Source organism: Scardinius erythrophthalmus, assembly GCF_964197995.2.
Source record: "Scardinius erythrophthalmus genome assembly, chromosome: 14".
NCBI lineage: Eukaryota > Metazoa > Chordata > Actinopteri > Cypriniformes > Leuciscidae > Scardinius > Scardinius erythrophthalmus.
The window spans coordinates 20561537-20584047 of NC_138234.1; the positions used below are offsets into that span (position 1 = coordinate 20561537).

General features: G+C 39.6%; 2 protein-coding genes across 2 annotated transcripts; one reads left to right on the forward strand and one right to left on the reverse strand.

The window, feature by feature from the left end:
- Window positions 1-6061: 6061 nt before the first annotated feature.
- Window positions 6062-7024, reverse strand: mrpl54 (mitochondrial ribosomal protein L54). Its single transcript, XM_081383702.1, has 3 exons — window positions 6856-7024; window positions 6544-6700; window positions 6062-6429 (listed from the first exon to the last, which is right to left on the reverse strand). Exons 1-3 carry the CDS (start codon window positions 6971-6973, stop codon window positions 6297-6299), a joined length of 408 nt encoding a protein of 135 aa, XP_081239828.1. The 5' UTR covers window positions 6974-7024; the 3' UTR covers window positions 6062-6296.
- Window positions 7025-7045: 21 nt separating this feature from the next.
- Window positions 7046-8914, forward strand: fam32a (family with sequence similarity 32 member A). Its single transcript, XM_081383703.1, has 4 exons — window positions 7046-7378; window positions 7559-7718; window positions 7885-7938; window positions 8022-8914. The coding sequence occupies exons 1-4, from the start codon at window positions 7311-7313 to the stop codon at window positions 8088-8090; spliced, it is 351 nt and encodes a 116-aa protein (XP_081239829.1). The 5' UTR covers window positions 7046-7310; the 3' UTR covers window positions 8091-8914.
- Window positions 8915-22511: the final 13597 nt, after the last annotated feature.

Here is a 22511-nt window from a genome sequence, read left to right on the forward strand (position 1 = left end):
ACATAACCTAGATAGATCAACAGACAGATAGATACATTATAATTATAGATAGATAGATAGATAGATAGATAGATAGATAGATAGATAGATAGATAGATAGATAGATAGATAGATAGATAGATAGATAGATAGATAGATAGATAGATAGATTATAATTATTAGATATAAATATAGACTGATAGACACATACAGATAGAGATAGACAGAAAGATTATTGATAGACAGACGGATGAAAAATAGATATAGACATAAAGACAGATACAGGCAAACAGATAGACAGATAGATGATAAATAGACCGAGATAGATGATAGATACAGATGAATAGATTTGTATTTAAATACATACATTTAATACTTTTTGCCAGTCAACCTCTTTATCAGGGTACTGATTTTGTGCATCAACTTGTTCAGACATTCACTAGCTCAACATTGGATCAGCGATTTTTTCTTTTCTTTTTATAAGGTGAGAATGTCATGATCAATTCTACTTGTTGATTAAAGTTAAAATAGTGCATTATTGTCACATGCCTGTCCTGTCTTGTGTAGCACATGTGGTGTTTGTGTTCCTGTCACTGTTTGACCCCACCCTCCTTGTTATCTCATTATTGGTTTCATTTGCCCCACCTGTTGTTCCTTATTACCTGCCTGATTTGTCCCTTTTATAAGTTCCTTTGTGTTTGCAGTCTGTGTCGGATCGTTGTCTTGTACACGTCTCCTGTTCTCCCGTGACCCCTTTTGGTATGTTCGTTTTTGAAGTTGTTTTGTATTTAGTTATGTTTTCCCCCTCGTGGGTTTTGTTTTGTGTTTAGTGTTTCTTTTGTAAATAAATTATTTTCCCTTTGCATTTGAGTCCTCCCTTTGTTTTCTGTAATTCACGTGACAGAACGATCCGACCATGTCAAGGACTCAGCAAAGGGTCTCTTCCCCAGCCACCGAGCGGGAGAGGAGGCAAAGTTTTGAGGGGACCCGGTTGGTCATATTTCGCGGGACCCGTGGAGGCCGCAGTAGAGGAGGTGGGCGAGAGGAATTTCAGGACCACTCTCCACTCTGGCCCCTCCTCGACCCAGTTCCGGTGGTCCCAGTTCCGGTGGTTCCGAAACGGAGGAGGAGAGGAAAGAACCCCTCCGTGGCTATGTCGGTGGTCTCTGTTCCGGTGGTCCCTGTTCCAGCGATCCCGAGTCCGGTGGTCCCTGTTCCGGTGGTCCCTGTTCCGGTGGTCCCTGTTCCGGTGGTCCCTGTTCCGGTGGTCCCGAGTCTGGTGGTCCCGAGTCTGGTGGTCCCGAGTCTAGTGGCCCAACCTGAGACTGTTCACGTTCCGTCTGCCCAGTCAGAGACTGTTCAGGTCACATCTGCCCAGCCAGAGATGGTTCAAGCCACGTCTGCCCAGTCGGAGACAGATCGGGAGATGCCCATTCTCATGGCCGGGGGGGCACTGATCGGCTATTTAGAGCGTTTAGCTCGGATCCTGGAGACGCCCTTCAAACCTTCAGTGTCTGTTCCTGAGCCGGAGCCAGTGTCTGTTCCTGAGCCGGAGCCAGTGTCTGTTCCTGAGCCGGAGCCAGTGTCTGTTCCTGAGCCGGAGCCAGTGTCTGTTCCTGAGCCGGAGCCAGTGTCTGTTCCTGAGCCGGAGCCAGTGTCTGTTCCTGAGCCGGAGCCAGTGTCTGTTCCTGAGCCGGAGCCAGTGTCTGTTCCTGAGCCGGAGCCAGTGTCTGTTCCTGAGCCGGAGCCAGTGTCTGTTCCTGAGCCGGAGCCAGTGTCTGTTCCTGAGCCGGAGCCAGTGTCTGTTCCTGAGCCGGAGCCAGTGTCTGTTCCTGAGCCGGAGCCAGTGTCTGTTCCTGAGCCGGAGCCAGTGTCTGTTCCTGAGCCGGAGCCAGTGTCTGTTCCTGAGCCGGAGCCAGTGTCTGTTCCTGAGCCGGAGCCAGTGTCTGTTCCTGAGCCGGAGCCAGTGTCTGTTCCTGAGCCGGAGCCAGTGTCTGTTCCTGAGCCGGAGCCAGTGTCTGTTCCTGAGCCGGAGCCAGTGTCTGTTCCTGAGCCGGAGCCAGTGTCTGTTCCTGAGCCGGAGCCAGTGTCTGTTCCAGTTCCAGTTCCTGAGCCGGAGCCAGTGTCTGTTCCAGTTCCAGTTCCTGAGCCGGAGCCAGTGTCTGTGTCTGTTCCAGTTCCTGAGCCAGTGTCTGTTCCTGAGTCTGTGCCTGTGCTTGTGTCTGTTTCTGTGTCTGTTTCTGAGCCCTCAGTGACCGCATCACTGGCCATTATGACCACAGCCATGTGGTGTGTGTGGGCTACGCACACACTTGGACCGGTGGTGTCTGTTCCTGGGCCGGTGGTGTCTGTTCCTGGGCCGGTGGTGTCTGTTCCTGGGCCGGTGGTGCCAGTTCCCGAGCCGGTGGTGCCAGTTCCAGTGCCCGAGCCGGTGGTGCGAGTTCCAGTACCCGAGCCGGTGGTGCGAGTTCCAGTACCCGAGCCGGTGGTGCGAGTTCCAGTACCCGAGCCGGTGGTGCCAGTTCCAGTGCCCGAGCCGGTGGTGCCAGTTCCAGTGCCCGAGCCGGTGGTGCCAGTTCCAGTGCCCGAGCCAGTTCCAGTGCCCGAGCCGGTGGTGCCAGTTCCAGTGTCCGAGCCAGTTCCAGTGCCCGAGCCGGTGGTGCCAGTTCCTGAGCCGGAGCCGGAGGCGTCTGTTCCTGCGCCCTCAGTGACCGCGACACTGGCCATTATGGCCACAGCCATGTGGTGTGTGTGGTCTACGCACACACTTAGACCGGTGGTGTCTGTTCCTGGGCTGGTGGTGTCTGTTCCTGGGCCGGTGGTGTCTGTTCCTGGGCCGGTGGTGTCTGTTCCTGGGCCGGTGGTGTCTGTTCCTGAACCGGTGGTGCCAGTTCCAGTGCCCGAGCCGGTGGTGTCTGTTCCAGTGCCTGAGCCGGTGGTGCCAGTTCCAGTGCCCGAGCCAGTTCCAGTGCCCGAGCCGGTGGTGCGAGTTCCGGTGCCCAAGCCGGTGGTGCCAGTTCCAGTGCCCGAGCCGGTGGTGCCAGTTCCAGTGCCCGAGCCGGTGGTGCCAGTTCCAGTGCCCGAGACGGTGGTGCCAGTTCCAGTGCTCGAGCCGGTGATGTCTGTTCCTGAGCCGGTGCCTGTTCCCTGGCCGCCCGAGGGAGGGTCTCCGCCCTGGCCGCCCGAGGGAAGGTCTCCGCCCTGGCCGCCCGAGGGAAAGTCTCCGCCCTGGCCGCCCGAGGGAGAGTCTCCGCCCTGGCCGCCCGAGGGAAGGTCCCTGCCCTGGCCGCCCGAGGGAAGGTCTCCGCCCTGGCCGTCCGAGGGAAAGTCTCCGCCCTGGCCGCCCGAGGGAAAGTCTCCGCCCTGGCCGCCCGAGGGAAAGTCTCCGCCCTGGCCGCCCGAGGGAAAGTCTCCGCCCTGGCCGCCCGAGGGAAAGTCTCCGCCCTGGCCGCCCGAGGGAAAGTCTCCGCCCTGGCCGCCCGAGGGAAAGTCTCCGCCCTGGCCGCCCGAGGGAAAGTCTCCGCCCTGGCCGCCCGAGGGAAAGTCTCCGCCCTGGCCGCCCGAGGGAAAGTCTCCGCCCTGGCCGCCCGAGGGAAAGTCTCCGCCCTGGCCGCCCGAGGGAAAGTCTCCGCCCTGGCCGCCCGAGGGAAAGTCTCCGCCCTGGCCGCCCGAGGGAAAGTCTCCGCCCTGGCCGCCCGAGGGAAAGTCTCCGCCCTGGCCGCCCGAGGGAAAGTCTCCGCCCTGGCCGCCCGATGGACTCTCTGTTCCGCCCTGGCCGTCCGATGGACTCTCGGCTCCACCCTGGCCTCCAGAACTGTTCATTTTTCCTGCCCCACCCTGGTCTGTCTCTCTTGTTCCCCTTGTCCCACTCTGGTCTGTCTTTCCTGTTCCCCCTGTCCCCCCCTGGTCTGTCTTTCCTGTTTCCCCTGTCCCACCCTGGTCTGTCTTTCCTGTTCCCCCTGTCCCGCCCTGGTCTGTCCCTCCCGTCCCGCCCTGGTCTGTCCCTCCCGTCCCGCCCTGGTCTGTCCCTCCCGTCCCGCCCTGGTCTGTCCCTCCCGTCCCGCCCTGGTCTGTCCCTCCCGTCCCGCCCTGGTCTGTCCCTCCCGTCCCGCCCTGGTCTGTCCCTCCCGTCCCTTGTGGAGCGTCTGGTAGCCGCTCCTTAAGGAGGGGGTAATGTCACATGCCTGTCCTGTCTTGTGTAGCACATGTGGTGTTTGTGTTCCTGTCACTGTTTGACCCCACCCTCCTTGTTATCTCATTATTGGTTTCATTTGCCCCACCTGTTGTTCCTTATTACCTGCCTGATTTGTCCCTTTTATAAGTTCCTTTGTGTTTGCAGTCTGTGTCGGATCGTTGTCTTGTACACGTCTCCTGTTCTCCCGTGACCCCTTTTGGTATGTTCGTTTTTGAAGTTGTTTTGTATTTAGTTATGTTTTCCCCCTCGTGGGTTTTGTTTTGTGTTTAGTGTTTCTTTTGTAAATAAATTATTTTCCCTTTGCATTTGAGTCCTCCCTTTGTTTTCTGTAATTCACGTGACAATTATTCACTTCAGTTAACATGAAAGTATAAAAGAAAGAATAGTTTGATTTTTAGCTTGTCAAATGTGTTCAAAGCATTACTGCATGTTAGGGCTGGGTGATATGACACTACATATCATAGCGATGATATAAAGTTTGAATTGATGGAACTTTTTCTAAACCGTACATAGATGGGCCTATTTGTGGGGTAAGCAAATATCCGTGCAGCTTTTAGAGGGCAGGAATTATTGGAACGTTGGAGTGGAAAAAGAAGCACTGATGAATGATACTCCACAAAAATCTTCAGCTTTTAGTTTTACTGTGCATAAAAATAATAATCAAAAAGGGGTAAATAGTGTCAAATGAATCTAAATTAAATCTAATTTTAAATTTTAGATACACTTTCTAATTTTAATAAGCTTAGAGAAACAAATAAAATAAACATAAAATTAGGGCTGTCAAAAGATTAATCGCGATTAATCGCATCCAAAATAAAAGTTTGTGTTTAAATAATATATGTGTGTGTACTGTGTATAATTAAATTTGTATATATAAATACACACACATGCTTGTATATATTTAAGAAAAAATGTGTAATTTATATATATAAAAAATTATATTTATATATAATATAAATTATATATAATAAATATATACAGTATATGTATGCAAATATTTCTTAAATATATACATGCATGTGTGTGTATTTATATATACAAAATAATTATACACAGTACACACACATATATTATGTAAACACAAACTTTTATTTTGGATGCGATTAATCGCGAATAATCTTTTGACAGCCCTACATAAAATAAACATAAGCAAAATTACTTTAAAAAAAAAAAGTTTATGCTGTGGAATCAAAACTGATATTGAGAATTGTGAAACCATGATATTGTTACTGTGAAGTAAAATTGAGATTTTGGTCATATCGCCCATCCATATTCTTTGCTAGATAGCAGAAAAGATTCCCCCAGTTTTACATACAGTATGAATTTTTTAATAGAGTTCACCACAAGTAATAGCCTACATTGTAACCAGAAGTTAGTATATAAAGGGCTGCTATTTTGCATAAGTTTATTTGCAATTGCCAGAAAGAAAGAAAAGTCAGTAGGCCTATGTAGTTTCTTCATTCACTGTGACCTATACCTGGATGGCCAATTTCACATGCATTTTGTGTATTTTCAAAATACTGTATTTGTATTTAAATACATTTCTTCACACAGTATTTTGTATTTTAAATACATTTCCATGTATTTATGCCCATCTCTGAAGACAGAGATAGAAATAGACGAAAAGATAGACATACAGACGAATGATACAGACAGATGATAGATACAGACGAATAGAAAGACAGACAGACGGATAATCGATAGATAGATAGATAGATGATAGATAGATACAGACAGGTAGACAAACAGATGGATGATAGATAGACATACGTACAGACAGATGCAGGCCATAACTAGAAAATATAATATAGAAATGATTTTTTTATAGTTAAATATTTCCACAATATTTCTTTTTTTAAAAAGACACTTTTTGACATTGCACATTGATGATGGCATCAGAATTTTATTTGTTCATGTGACTGAAATGAGACCAATAACAAAACGACAACAATAGTAATATAAAGAATGACAACAAAACTAGCAAAAATACAACCACTTGATCCTCAGAAACAGGAGAACCAACACACCAGCAAATTTGGCAATGTCCGCTGTGCCTGCTGGGAAAGCAAAGGTTCACCCAGGCTTTGCTCTCAAAGAAGCATAAGCATTCTGTCCATTCCCTCTACATCTTTTTGCCTTTATGCAGTTTGTTATGTCTCCAAATATGCTCCTTCCTTAAAAGCTTACAGTATTCCCAACTGTCTGGTTCCAGTTCATTGAGTTTTTTGGGTGGGCCGAGGTCCAACTGAAACAGCCTGAAGACACGGGACAACAAATGCAACTTGAGTTACAAACATGTTATTTTTCTAGCTAATCTGAGATGCAATAAATGCATTATAAAGCACAAAGTAAAATACACCTCATCATACCATTCTGGATACTCCTCCTTGGGTTTAATAAGAGGGTCTTCGCCCTGTTTCAAGATGTTGACTCCAACTGCATGCGTGCAAAGTCTCACTGGATCCTTGCACACTTCTGGACCCTTAAGAACTTCCTTTGCCATTCCTTTACCTTTTCCTTTCATTACTACAAGAGACAAAATAATACTTTATTAAGAAAATATATTTAAAATATGAATGCAAACCAATATAAACATAATAATATTATATAAAAGCAAATGTTTTGAAAATTGGTCCTCCAAGGTCAGAAGACATATGTAATAGGTACAAAATAAACCTTACCTGGTTTTTTAGCATAACTACGGCATTGAATAAAAAAAGTGTTGACAAAATGCTCGTTATAAGCATTCAGAACAGGCAAATGTATCCTCTTCATAGAATGTAGTACAATATGTGCCATTGTGCCTCATCGGATCTTCCACCATGCTGTCTGAAGTGTACATGTACGTGAGACGTATTTCCGGATGATTCTGGAACACGCATGCGCGTTTGGCGTACGGTCATATCTAGAAACTTCAGTTTCTTCAGTCAAAAACTTCAGAAACTTAAGTCAAAAAATGTATAACTAACATTCAGTGTCACATAACAAACACAAAGGTGCAACATATAAGGAAATAAAATGTAAAAACAGATTATTAATCTATATCTTGTCATTCCTGTCCTGTAGAGGGCAGTAAGACCGAGGATAAGTTATAAACACCACCGACCGTCTGTTGGTCAGACGAAAGCAAGCCAACATGTCGGAGTACAAATCTGTCCAGAAAGGGTCTTTAAACCTGAAAGGAGTCTCTTTAGCAAGTAAAAAGTATGTATTTGTTTATTGTCATGCTTTTCTAAACATCAAAACATTTTAGCTGTTATTTGTTGTGGGAAAATGTTGGCGTTACCTGTCACGACAGCCGTTAGCTGTTATGCTAGCTTTGTGTTGATGTTCCAGTTGTTATTGTGTTTGCAGTTTTACTTCTTTTGGGGTTTTTTTCTTTAGAAAAAAGAAGAAGGAAAAGGAAAGGAAGCGTTTAGAGGAGCAGGCTATGGCCTTAGAGGACCAGGCTATGTCCAGTCAAAATGAAAACGGCACTAAGAAAGTTTATGTTGACAAAAGGACGCCAGCACAGATTTCATTCGACAAAATCCAAGAAAAAAGGGTATTTATTACTTTTTATATTTGTCAAATATTGTTTTAGTGCCGTATATGAATACTAATTGTATTTCTGTGATTTATTTTGAATTCTAAGTAATAAATTGTGAGTTTCGTCTTGCTATTGGATTATAAAGTGATATTCATTATTTCTTTGTCATTTTTGTTATTAGCAAATGGAAAGAATTTTGAAGAAGGCCTCCAAAACGCATAAGAGAAGAGTTGAGGTAAGGTCAATGATGTTTATATTCATATTTTCAGTTACGATTGTGTGTTTTAATTAATTTGTGAATGTTTCTTTATGTTACAGGATTTCAACCGACACCTGGACTCACTGACAGAGCATTATGACATTCCCAAAGTCAGCTGGACTAAATAAATGTCAACTGCTTTTTAGCTGGATGCTTTCAGAGCAAACACACTTGCTATAATGCTAATTTTCTAACAATGAGTACTGAAAAAAAAAAAAAAAAGGTCCAGAGTGATTTTAACATGTTTCTGTTTTACTCTGTGATAGATTTTCAGACCACTGTATGTTAAAAAGTAAAATTTTCCTGCAATTGCTTAGTGAGGTCCACTTGTCTGCCTGCAGTGATCATTAACTTTTGGTTAAACTATTTAAAAAAAACTCTTTACCCTGGCATATAAGTACAGGATGTTATTTTGTATTATTTGCATGCTGTAATGATTGTTGGTTTAAGAGTGACTGAGCTGAGACCAGTGGATTTCACACTATTACTTGTTTTACGTTGCATATGGAGTCTTTTTTTATTACTTGTGGATGATATTATTATTTTTTCCATAAGATATTCATTCTGTGTTCATTAAATGTTTATGATTGGCCAATCAGAGTTGCATACAGAAACCAGAAGCTGTGTAATAATTTCAAATAAAGACTAGTTTCATGAAGACTATAAAACAAAAATTTTCCATTTATTAAAAATATTTCTTGTATCTAAATTTCACCAAACAATACATTCTGATGCCAAGTCTAACTTGTCTGTAAACAAAGACAATGTTGTGCCAACTAAGCTCATGTATAATACACGATGGCCTGGTTTAACAGACCTTTCAGAGTGGGCCTTAACTTTTAAAAACGTACCTTAGAAAAAACGCATTACTGGGTCATTCCACGAAATCTGTGCCTTTTGTGTCCCTAAGATATAATCAGACAGAATTACTATAACAAAACATAAATTTTTGATTTAAAAACACATTAATAATATGTATTACTTCCTCAATATTACATTACATTAAAGTCAATTTAATATTATATTAAATCATTAAAATTACATTTATGCTGGTAAGGATTTTGGCCTGTCCCTCACTATGATTGTTCCTATTCAGCAGGACTTTTAATTTGCAAAATTATACAAAAATCACATTTGCATAATATATTTAGTATAGTCTCATTGTTAAGCAATGTTTTGGCATAAGTATACATTATTTGAAATATAAATAATTGTAACGTGTCCCCTGATTTAATGTCAGCCCTGTTACCCGCACCAAAAACCCTTGTAAAATAATGGTACGTTCTAGTGTGCATCTTGAGACAACAATGGCACTGACATATTTCAAGACAAATTGCTTTCAGTTAAAACAGCCAAACATGTATTTTAGTCTGGGATTAGTAAGTCTTGTCTGTGAAACGGGGTATAGACTTTAGTCAGGGTAGAGTCATATTTAACTTTTGACACAAATGAAAACGACCCTGTGAGGGACAGAATTACTGTTTCAGTGAATTCTTGTACTGTTGTTTAACAACAATCCTATTGTTCAGCTGGTGAAAAGTCTCTCGGAAAAAAACCCTCCGTAAACAGTTTTAAAAGTTGTGAAAATTACGTGATCTGTGCGTGCCATTGTAAAGACTACAGTATAACGTCTGGTCTGTCTCTCACAGCCTCGTTTTCTTCTGCGTTAAATTCAAAATGGCGTCTAACCTGACAAAGGTTATAATCGTTGTTGTTATTTAATTTCATAAATGTTTTTGTAATAATTAAAATGTAATTTGATGTACAATCGAAGTATAATGGCACAGAAAACAAAATGCTGTTTGTGCTCGCCATTTGGTTAAAAAACTAAGACTAATTCCAGCAGAAGGCGCTGTTGGTTTAGTGACTGAACTAAAAGATTTTCACGCTATCACGCATCGTCTTCAAAAGTGTCTTCAAAAGCTGAGACATGTGAATTATAAGGTATATTTTATATGCCACAAATAATCATAACCTTTATCCAGAGCAAATTAAGTGTGTTTATTCTAAACATTTTTTTCCCCAGTGTGCGTTCCGAGGGAATCGAACCCGTGACCTTGGCGTTGCTAGGCGAAATCAAAAATTAAAAGTTACGTTTTCTGACATGACACACAGCAACCTTCGAAAGAACCTCTCATTATGTATAATCATTGTTTAACGTACTAGTTGACATTTTGAGTATTATTTAGATACACAGCCAGTCAAATATTTCTTACATGTCTACTCAGCACTGTTTATTGCTTATAATGGCTAAATAATCTGCCACATTGGAAAATAACTCCCATTCGTGTTAGATATGAAATATTTGTTTGATGCTATGGACACGTCATGCTGATCTGTGATTATACCCTGTGGTGAAGCTTTGATAGTCAGTTTATGAGGGTGTAATTAACAAGGTGATTATGTGGTTTTCCATGTTTTATGTGTTTTCATCCTGTGTGTGTTCAGTGTACACGCGCACAAGTGGCCTGAACCTTGTAGCCTAATTAAAGGGATATTTCACCAAAAAATGAAAATTCTCTCATTAATCTCTCACCCTCTTGCCGTTCCAAACCCGAGAGACTTTCGTTCATCTTCGGAACACAAATAAAGTTTTTTTTTTATGAAATCTGAGAGCTTTCTGTCCCTCTGTTCACAGTCTACGCAACTACCACTGCTTGACGCGTGAGAAGTTCGAACAAACCTCATTGCGGAAGCTCAAACATGCTGTGTAACACAAGAATGAACCTCATTGGTTTTTGCTGAAGCTCAAACTTGCTGCGTATTATGAGAATTAGGGCTGCACGATTAATCGAAATGAAACCGCACGCGATTTGGCACAGGCTGCGATTATTTTATATGCAGCTTGTCAGTGAAACACGGCTCTGTGATCAGTAGTAAATGCGGCTCCATCTGAACGCCAGAGGGCGCTCACACGCAAACACTCAAAATATGCCCCACTGCAGAAGTAGACAACATGCGTCATTACAGGAAATCCCCTGAAATGCTTTGATTGAGTTTTTAAATGTTGTCTTGGACTAGAAGTTCGTAAATGCTTCTCGTGTTTAGAAAGACGTTTGACGCGTGTTGCTTTTACAAATTCACGTTATAAGTGACTCAAACTCACAGTGCTTTCACATGGAGCAGCGTTTACAGCGCCGTACATCAATGACAAGCTGCGCATAAAAGATAATCACAGCTTTTGCGTTTTTATAATCACAATAAACCAAATCAGTTTAAGCATGATTTCATGTTAATGAGAATGAACCTCATTGGTTCTTGCTGGAGCTCAAACGTTCTGCATAACCCGAGAATGAACCTCATTGCGAAAGCTCACGCTTTGGTTGAGCTTCTGTTTATGTTCACTGATCAATGTTTATATGTGAATAAAAGCCTAAATTCAATCTGTTCATCATATAAAGCAATCGAGTCTCTTTAGACAATTTTGGACTAAAACGCTCAATTCATATGGATTAGTTTTATCATCTCTTTATGAACTTTTTGAAGTGTCAAAGTGGTAGTTGCGTAAACTGTCAATGGAGGGACAGAAAGCTCTCAGAAAAATCTTTATTTGTGTTTCGAATATGAATGAAAGTCTCACGGATTTGGAACGACATGAGGGTGAGTAATTAAGACAGAATTTTAATTTTTGGGGCGAACTAACCCTTTAAGGCATTCGGTAAGAAGATCCTTGTGACATGAGGTTTCACTGACTATACGATTCCTAATGGACCGGGTGAACATTGTTTTATTTTTTCATCTAAAAAATAAAACACACCCCGAATTGTGAATAAATATGTTAGAGATACAGATTAAGTCTGCTAGAAACAAAAAGAAATGGCATGTTGACAAATCCATGTTAACTGGGAAATTATAGAAAACGAAATTTCACTATTACCATGGTAAATGTACTAATTTTCCAATTCCATGAAGCATTACAATTCATATATATGTTACCGGCAAAGTGTGTAATCCGGCATTCTATAGAATGGTAATGTATAGAATTAGGTAATGTATTTTTGCCAAAAACCATCAGGCATTCTATACAATACCGGGATTTCACACTTTGCCGGTAACATATATATATATATATATATATATATATATATATATATATATATATATATATATATATATATATATATATATATATATACACACAATATAATACAAAGCCTCGGACTACTCCTTAATTAGATGCTAGTCATAAATTTCATTGTGTGTGTGAGTGTGTATACTGTATATATATATATATATATATATATATATATATATATATATATATATATATATATCAATAACATAATTTGCAATGCTTTATGTTAGTTTTGTTTATTTAAGTTTGTTATGCACTAAACTCTCCCCGGAGCCAATATTCACAAAACCTCAGACTTAATTAGACGCTAGTCATAAATTACAGTTGCTGTGGCGAGCAGGGTGTATTCTCTGTGTGTGTGACACTGGAATGATGTCACATATGGTTCTGATGAGAATGTAAAGTATTAATGTTATCTTGCATCTGACTGATGTAATTCTTAGTCCTATATTGCACTCGTCTTATCTTTAAGATTTAATACACAAGTTACCTTTTGGCTAGTACATTTTGTGGTGTATTCATTTTCAATTAAATTAAATGCTTCAAAGATCTGAAGGCAGTGTGGGAGGGCTACAGCTATTTCAGTTATTACTAAATTATGCAATCTACACAGTCATATTGTTTAGAACATCAAAATGGAAATTCCCATTTGAAACTGTCAGTTTTAATGTTAGCGAGACTACAGTTAAAAAGTAGAGGGAAGTACAGCTTGCTAAAGCAAAAATGGTTTAGTTTGTACAACCCAAGCTGTTTGTGCTTCACTGTGTTATACATTAAGTATTTCTGACTTTTTTTAGTGTACTGCTATTCTCTTTGGGCACTTGTCCTGTCCCACCATTGCAATTCAAGGATTAATCTTAACCCCCGATGAGCCCACAAAACTCATCACCCAAGATTGGTCTCTAATCATGAGCGCACTGCCTGCACGGGCCACATGTCTAAACGCAGAGCTCCAACCCACAGACATAATGAAAGTGCTGGAACTGAGATACGAGCCTCAATGAAAAACAGAAGGGCTTCAGAGCACGATCCACATCAGACTCGGGGGTGCCGCCGTCTGATTTTAGGATAGTTTAAACAATATTCTGCTCCATATGCAGAAGCATTTTGATGCATGGTGAAAGTTGTATATCAGAAGTTTAAACAAATCTGGGGAAAAAAATAATGTATTATGTATAGTGGTGTACAAGTTTATGGTGATTTCATATCTAAAATTTATGGTGTTACATGGCAGGACAACTGCCAAAAAAAAACAACAACAACAAAAACGTAATAAATAAAAGAAAATAAATCTATATCATAAAAAATATGTTGTATGTATGTATTACAAATAATAATTGTGTTATTTTGTTATAAATAACGTTTTTTTTAAATGCATTGATTTATAAATGTATTATTTACTGAAAAACCAATGCATTTATTCATTTATTATCAAATAAATACATTTTCTTTAATAAAATACATTTATTTATACATTTATTTATTGATAAATAATAAGTTTATGTATTATGAAACTAAATATATAATTATTAAAAATAATGTGATATTTTGTCATAGATATGTCATAGATATATGCATTTATTTCTTATAATAATAAACAAGTAAATATTCTATTTTGTCATAATAAACTTTGTAAATGTAAGCTTAGCGTTAAAGGTGGTATCAGTGATTTCAGGCCCAAAAATATTTTTATCACAGTCATCTAATCTTTCCTAACGATCCGCTAGCTGCCCGCCCCATAAGCATGCCGTCAAAAAAACGCGTCTCTGTAGGCAGCCTAGGCTCTGAGATCTGCACACTAATCACCGACAGGGGGAGGGTGTTGTGAGGTTTTGTGCTCGTGCACGGCTGCACACAAAGTCAGAGCTGAAGAAAAAGCTGGCTCAAAACCTCACAACACCCTCCCCCTGTCGGTGATTGGTTGGAACACTATTTGTTTTGGTTTTGAGTGTTTGGCTAAACCATTTGTTTTTGTGTGCAGATCTCAGAGCCTAGGCTGCCTACAGAGACGCGTTTTTTTGACGGCATGCTTATGGGGCGGGCAGCTAGCGGATCGTTATAAAGATTAGATGACTGTGATAAAAATATTTTTTGGGCCTGAAATCACTGATACCACCTTTAAGTTCTGCCAGGAAGACTCAATCAGCGCGTCATGTATTAACTCACTTCTAACCAATCATGTGTTAACACTCTCAGTATAAAAGAATGGTACTTACATTCGTCTGAGTTCGCAGATACTGACGGCGCCAATTACCTCCATCCTCCCCAACCACCTCCATGATGGTTCTTTCCATCCATCCTCCCCACCACCACCAGGATGGTCCCTTCCTTTACCTCCAGGGGGTCGGCTGCGCCCCTGCCTTCATCTTCAGGCGGGATTTGCAGATTCCGTTACCCTCGCATTGCTTGCTAATAAAATTATGCTTGCTATTAATAAATTTACACTTGTTATATCATTTTTTTCTCCCGAGTCTTTCTGGTAGAAATACATTTAACCGAGAAATCAATGCGTTTATTTCTTATAAAAAAATAAAGTAACAAATGTTCAAAATAATAAATGTGTTGTTTTGTCATAGAATTTAAATACCTTCATTTTAAATGTATTATATAATAAATTAATAAATGTGTTGATTTATCAGTAAATAATAAAGTAGGCTAATGAACAATTATTACAAAATAATAAATGTGTTACTTTGTTATAGATAACAATTGAAATACATTTATTTATAAATGTATTTATTTACCTATTGACAAAAACAACAACAAAACCCTTATTAATAAATAAAAAAGTAAATAAACAGGCTATATTATACAAATATGTTATGTATATGTATTAAAAATAATACTATTATAATAATACATTTATTTATTATAAAATAAAGTAATAAATGATTAATAATAATAAATGTGTTATTTTGTTATAGATAACAATTATAAATAGCCTACATTTATTTATAAATGCATTATTTACTTACAGATAAATCATTCAAATATCAACTAATAAAATAATAGGTGTACGTGTATGTTATAACAAAATAAAAAAGCCGTAACTGTACAATTTTAATACACCGACATTTTAACTTCTTAACTATTTCAATTATGCTGTAGGCCTATGGGCAGCACATAAGTCATAAGTCTGCTGACACCTCAAAGTCTCGACTTGTTATTTCTCTTTTCTTTTTTTTCAGACAAAATAATCCCAATGGAATTCCTGTCAGTGTCCAACCTTGATAAAAGTTGATTTAAGTGACCGGAGAGGAAAGACCCGGTGAGTTACCGACATAATTCATTACCGGAGTCGACGTTAACCCTGTGACATCGAGCAAGGGGTCAGGAGGACAGTATCGAACAGACCAAATGCACGCAGCAAACGAAAACACTCGAAAAGCAGCCGTTGATGTTATCTCTTGCAATAACTATTAAGCGAAGAAAACAATAGGGAAAAAACACAGAAAGCTCAGGGGGAATAAGGGCGTGATTTTGCCCCCTTGCGCAGACGGAGCAGTCTGCCAATAGTAATGAACTTTACAACTTAAGGGTCATTGATGACGAACGTTGCGTTACCCTGTGGGACTCCAAACACTTGACTGTTTATGTTACAGATTCATGCCTCAAGGTTGCCTCATGTGATATCATAATAAACGTATGAGAAAAGCACTTTCTATAAAGTTTTACATTGGCAGGCATAAATAGCCATTAAAGTCATCTTTCTTTGATTTATGGCAAACCTCCTGCACATAATAGTTCAACATGCAACAATCAAACCACCGCTTGTGGCTCTAATTGTTTTTAATTTACTATCGGCACTAATTCAATGGAAATGAGGACAACTACAGTACCACATGTTCTCAAATCTTTTGCAGACCAATAGTGGAGATTGAGGAGGACAGAACTTGATTTAACTCTGTAATCAGCCGCACCGTATTGCTTTTGTCGCATTCTGGTGCTAAGATTGAAATCTTCAAAAGAATAATCAGGTTTTTCTGAGCCATCTCTTGTATAGAGCTTATGCATTAAAGGAATAGCCCAGTCATTTAAACTTTGTTACAATAAACTGACTTTGAAAATTTGTAACATAAAAAAGTTGAGTTAAAGCAATGTAAAAACATGTTGTCATCATAACTTACTGATCATATATTTTTTTACAGTGAACTGATTTTTTTTTATTTAGTTTTTAAACAGAAGAAAGACAGTCATACAAGGTAGAGTCAATAATGACTGAATCTTAACACCTAACACCTAATAAACTCCAAAATGATTGTACGAATAACAAAAACACAATATGCATTAGCCTAGATCTGGACCAAAATATCATCATCTGCATGTGCATTTTCTGGCCCATCTCTCATTTTCCCCATAAAAGCTTAGTAATGGGTTGTGGTACTGGGCCAAATTACAAACCTTCCTCCATCATCTAGTTGAGGCTGCTAAACTCTACCTTCCAATTACAGCTACAAACCCCCTGAACGCTAAACCATCCTGTTTCAGCCTTTTTAATGTTCTTGTCTCGCAACCCCTCCAGGAAGCCGGATTGTTTGATGGCTCAGCAGACAGTCATTTTAGAGGATCCTTTGGGAAAGAGGAAACAGCAATTTAGACCCATTGTCTAGACATAAATGAGGAGAAATGCCTAAAATCAAGAAATGTACGCAATCACTGATGTAATTGTATGAACATGATGAATTTATGAGTCGTTTTTAAAATCTCCTTTGCATTAGAATACACATGTCCTTAATTGTTCTCAAACACGTGTTTTGAAAGCAAACGAGAGCCAGTTATCCATCAGCCTATAAGGGAATGGCTAACTGTCAACACATAATCCTCCACACTACAGCGCTAATAAAACCTAATGGCAACCTTTCGTTGTTATTGTTATACAGAAATCGTCACATTCTTGAAGCATAACCTTCACCATATGCTCTCCTCCAACAGCTGGTTTGTTCTCACTGTGACAAATCCAATGGCAAACATGCGCACGCGGACCATTGTTTGAGCCTGGGCCGGACATCAGGTTCACCTCCACCGCTGGTCTCCAGATCCCAGTGCAGATAGAGCTAACAACTTGGCTCGAACGTAAAGCCTGAAACTCAATACAGCTGTTCCTTCCGAGCTCTTACGAGCAGATCTTGCTAACATGTCCTCAAATATGATTACAAAATGATACAAAACAAAAGCCATCTTTGAGAAAAATCTCCAGACATGGTTTATGTGGTTAGCCAGATAAGTTTATCTTAAGAAAACTTAGCGTTAAACGTGGATACTGTTGGCATATACTCTTAAAAATAAAGTTTCTTTATTGGCATCGATGGTTCAATGAAGAACCTTCAACATGCATGGAGCCTTTCCATTGCACAAAAGGTTCTGGATTAGCCTATTACAATTTTCTTCACACCATGCAAGAAAAAATGGTTCTTTTAAGAACCATTCACTGAAAGGTTCTTTGGGGAAACTAAATGGTTCCTCTATGGCATCGTGTGAAAACCCTGTATCGAAAACTTTATTTTTAAGAGTCTATTTAACTAGACTAAATATCCTAGTGAGCATTATTGAGAATACAGATAATAATAATGTAGCTGGACACGCTAGCTTTGAAAAACAGAAGGTAGCCTAATAAGTATCCCAAAACAAACAGGCGCTTTTCTGCAAACTGTTAAGTTGCTTCTTCCACATTTCGCGACATTTTCAAATAAAAATGTCAACTTGAGTGGATCTAAAAGCGCTTTCAGTTTGATCTGAAACAGATGAACGTGAATCTCGCGATGCTTGGTTCTTGTAGGCCTACTTATCGCGACAGTCCGGTCAGTGGCGCTAAAAGACTAACGCTCTTTCGCGTTTAAAAATAACGTATACTGCCACTACACTAAACCCGACCCAAACCTAATCGATAGTGTTGACAAAAAAGCAAACATGAGATAAACGTATTTGCTGAAGCAACCCTGCCATCTTAGTTCGTTTCTACAAATCTTTGAGGTGAAGTATTTTATTGTGACCGTGTTTCGCGGGACTTAGTATCCGAGAGGTGAGTTACCGAAGTTTACTAACAGCCATATGGAGCTAGTTGTGATGCTACATTAAAATGTACTCGTTTACAAATGCATTGTGGTAAAAGTGTTTTGAGGTCATCAAAACATAGTATTGTGCAAGAAACAGCATGAAAAGTCTATAATCCTTAATTTAAAAATTTATGTGAAAAGGAATAAAAGTTGTTGGTCTTTTACTTACAAAAATGTGCATTTTAGCTGGAAACTGCAATGAATTGTATTTATGTACGGTTTTTTTTTTGTTGTATAAAATGTTTAGGTAGGCCTAGATGCAATAGCCTTTGTTAAAGGGATAGTTCACTTCGAAAATAAATTTTGGTATGTTTTAGCTTACCTCAAGGGCATCCAAGATGTAGGTGTCTTTTTTTCCGCAGTAGTTCCAATTTGGATATTTTTAGGTCAAACCGTTCTTGTCTGTCAGTCATATAATGCAGGTCGATGGTCACTGTATCAAAACACAAGCACAGAGTCCAAATTAAAACAATTCCCCATCGTCCAAATTAAACAATTCCCCATCGTAAGTACACATTGATGGCCTAAGACACGAAACTAGCGGTTTGTGTGAGAAAACGAACAGTATTTATATCGTTTTTACCTCTTGTAACACAGCACACGTCCAAATGATCTGACGGCGCGGGCGGGTATAGATGTATACATAGAAGTCGCCTTGGCTACGGTTACTTCCAATGAACTGCAGTAGCAAAGGCGACATCTAGTGTATACATCTATACCCGCTCGCGGGCAGGTATAGATATATAGATGTCGCTTGGCTACGGTTTCGTTCCAATGAACTGCGTAGCCAAGGCGACATCTATGTATACATCTATACCCGCCCGCGCCATCAGATCATTTAGACGTGTGCTGTTTTCAAGAGATAACAACGATATAAATACTGTTCGTTTTCTCACACAAACCGCTCGTTTCGTGTCTTAGGCCGTCAATGTGTACTTACGATGGGGAATTGTTTAATTTGGACGATGGGGAATTGTTTTAATTTGGACTCTGTGCTTGTGTTTTGAGACAGTGTCCATCGACCTGCATTATATGACTGACAGACAAGAACGGTTTGACCTAAAAATATCAAAATTGAAACTACTGCGGAAAAAAAGACAACTACATCTTGGATGCCCTTGAGGTAAGCTAAAACATATCAAAAATTAATTTCAAAGTGAACTATCCCTTTAAAGGTGCTTTAAGCGATCCCGGGAGTCGTAACTTCTTGTTGACATTCGAATTGTTGTCAAACAAAACGGAGGCTAGCTAGACCCTCCCTCCTCCTCATCCCGTTTCCTCCCTCCTCCCTTCCCTTCCGGCATAAAGGAAAGTCAAAGTAGTCACTACAAACAAAGTTAAGTTTTACTGATACTTCATTCAATGTGTAATGTCGCCAAGTTAGATAAATGCTTTTATATACTGCAGAACAGAATACAGAAAAAGAGAAACATTATCTTAAAATCGTTTTGCCACCTGAGGTTATAACTATAGCTAACATATGGTAGCTCCCATACAAGGATGCAATAATAGCCTGATAACGTTAGCTTCGCGTTTCCCAGTGAGCATAAACAATGGCGGTGTCGTAAACAAATTTAGTCAAAGTTGTCAATAGCCTATAAATGAACATTCAAATTCATAACAAACAGTGGACAATGGAGATTGATCGCTGCTAGAAACATATGTTGTATTCACCAAAGTTAACGCCGACTGCATAGTTCTAGCTAATTACATCCTTGAGTTGGTTTGGCGAACATGAACGTCTGTTTAGAAATATAAATGGATTTACCTGTTCTGCAAAAACAGAGCAACTGAATGTCGGATTGGAAGCCCTTCTGCCGGCAGAGTTCTCGCCACCTTTCGAAGGTTCTTCCGATGTAAATTCGGTACTTCGCGCGTTTCTTATCCTTGTCACTCTTCTTTGCAATTTGTTTATCGGAACGTCGTCTCTCTGGTCGTGTGTCAGCCATAATTCAAACTTCCCTCTTCATGCTTCTCTCTCCTCCACACCCCCTTCATGTGTACGCACACTAACCCCACCCTCAAATACTTCTTGTCGGTTATTGGCTGGAACACTGTTTGTTGTGTTTCGTGGTGCGGGTGAGCCCAGTTTGTTTTTGTTGCCGTTTGTGGAGCCTGTGGTGTCTAGAAAGACCGCGTTTTTTTTAAATTGCGTTCAGGGGACAGGCAGCTAGCGGATAGTGAGGAGATGTTTGCTGTATTTGACAAAAAAAAATATTGGCCTAAAAAACGCGTGGCATCGCTTAGAGCACCTTTAACCTAAAAGTTTCCTAAAGGTTATCCGGTTAACCAAGTAAGCAAGACTTCGCACAGAGGTTTTGGATTGGGGTCCTGCTATAAAAAATAAATAAAAAAAACATGCTGAAAAAGGACATCTTCAGGTAGACAAAGGTGGTTTAATGGTCTTTGCTAGCTAGCTGCTGTTCATTTGGTTAGCCTAAAAAAAGTAAACAAACAATAATCGAAAAGTCCCTAAAATCCCTTCACAACCATCAAACTAGACAAGCCTGACTAACTTGACAGAAGATTTTCTAACTTCCTTTGGCTAAAGCTATTCAAAATTCATAAATTTCGCATCTTAAATAGTTACTACCACAAAATGTGGCATTTAAAGCTATTCAAATTGTTTTGCCGCTTCCAGCTATTGTCTCTGCTAATGACAAGTTTGGATTTTAACTACATGATGAATACCCTGTGCAAAGCTCCATCTGGGCCTTGTTTCATCTTGGCTTGATTGCTGAGAGATTGATTGTTGCTTTGGGCTCTGATGAGGAGCTGTACACGTTAATTTCTTATTTACATATGTTTTGGATCCAAAATAATGTTCTGATTCTCCCTAATCTATCCTTCCACTGCAATTAACATTGCGTCCAAAAGTGTTAGCTAGCCAGCCGTGGCAGTTCTGTGCAAGATGTCGCCAAGACCATAAAGTGATCTTAAGCGAGTTAATCTGTTGATTATGATTAAAGCACATTTTTTCCCCCAAATAAAAATATTTTCTGTATGGGCAAATCGGCTAAAGGTTAGCACATCCGTAAGTTGGTTTGTTTAAGTCTGAGAGAATCCAAACTGAAATGTGCAAGGATGAATTGGGGGAAAATGACCTACGAGCGCCTTTCCTTCCAGCTAACCATGGAAGGCTATTTCAGGAGCTGAGGTCAGCTGGCCTCATTCAGTTGATGTCACCTCCTGCGCTCTGAAGTGGCGTATTTAGGAGCGCTGGAATGTGGTTGAGGAAGTGGTTTAAAGCTACTGTCTGCCAGGCTCTTCTCGGACACAAAGTATGGACAGGACACAATGAATGGGGGTCTACTGTCCAGACACAAAGGGTTTGAAATTAGCACATTTCTATATGAATTAATCTTCTGCATATGCTATTGCACAGAAATCAGACTTTCTTATACTATAATATAGTACAATTTTTGAGAATGTCCAAGAGTTTGGTTCTAGCTAGCATGCGGAGCAGTACACTGAAAAAAAAAAATTACTCATGATTTACTAGCAATACCTTCATGTCATTCCAAAACACATGCTATGTTTTCGTTGAAAAAAAGAAAGATTTTTTTTTAAGCCATGGCTACAGCTCAGAGCTATTTTCCATAAAATGACAGTTGTTGTGAAGTACCAAAAATGAGAGAAAACACCCAAAAAGTATGTCGTGGTCAATAATTCAATAAATTGTGACATTAAAATGTATTTATTCATTCTAAAAATCTAAATGTAAAAATAGGGGAAATGATTATAATTAAATATCAAACATTGACGGATAAATATATATATATATTTTTAAATATAAATCTTCACCACAAAAAAAACAACAACACATCATAAAAGCATGTTATGACTAATAACCAATCAACTCAGAGATTTGAAATTTAATTTACATTTTATTTACATTTTATAAAATCAAATTATCTAAAACTAACTAACAATTAAAATCATTTAGCGCGAGTGTTAGATAATGGCATTGTTAATCTAAATGTAAACATAGGGAAAATTATTCTAATTTTGACAGATACTAATAAATTCCAACTAGTGAGAGACACCAAAAAAACATGTTATTGCCAATAACCAATCAAGACATTAAAATGTATTACAATTTATATTATTTATTTTATTTATTAACTCCCAAATCTAACTGAATAGAAATTAATCACTAAGAACTTAATTTCAAAATGCTGTAAGATTTAGGTGAATTAATTTAGGCATCACAACATTATAACGTACAGTATGAAAAATGGATATTCATTTTGACGTATACCTTAAGTCAGCATTAGATCCAGTCTAAATGTGAAAACAAGTGCAATTAAATATCCAATATTGAGAAATACTGAGATAATCCAAAATTTCATTTTTGTCTCATTCATTTTTATCTGAACTATGCCTTTAAAAGCAGCCAAAGTTGCACTTGATGCTTTGAA

Excerpts from the sequence above, each read along its gene's own strand:
- mrpl54 (XM_081383702.1), bottom strand. The coding sequence starts at position 6,973 with ATGGCACATATTGTACTACATTCTATGAAGAGGATACATTTGCCTGTT. Across the intron at positions 6,701-6,855 it reads TAGTTATGCTAAAAAACCAG|TAATGAAAGGAAAAGGTAAA; the intron begins GTAAGGTTTATT and ends TGTCTCTTGTAG. Across the intron at positions 6,430-6,543 it reads AAGGAGGAGTATCCAGAATG|GCTGTTTCAGTTGGACCTCG; the intron begins GTATGATGAGGT and ends CCGTGTCTTCAG.
- fam32a (XM_081383703.1), top strand. The coding sequence starts at position 7,311 with ATGTCGGAGTACAAATCTGTCCAGAAAGGGTCTTTAAACCTGAAAGGA. Across the intron at positions 7,379-7,558 it reads GTCTCTTTAGCAAGTAAAAA|AAAAAAGAAGAAGGAAAAGG; the intron begins GTATGTATTTGT and ends TTTTTTCTTTAG. Across the intron at positions 7,719-7,884 it reads ACAAAATCCAAGAAAAAAGG|CAAATGGAAAGAATTTTGAA; the intron begins GTATTTATTACT and ends TTTTGTTATTAG.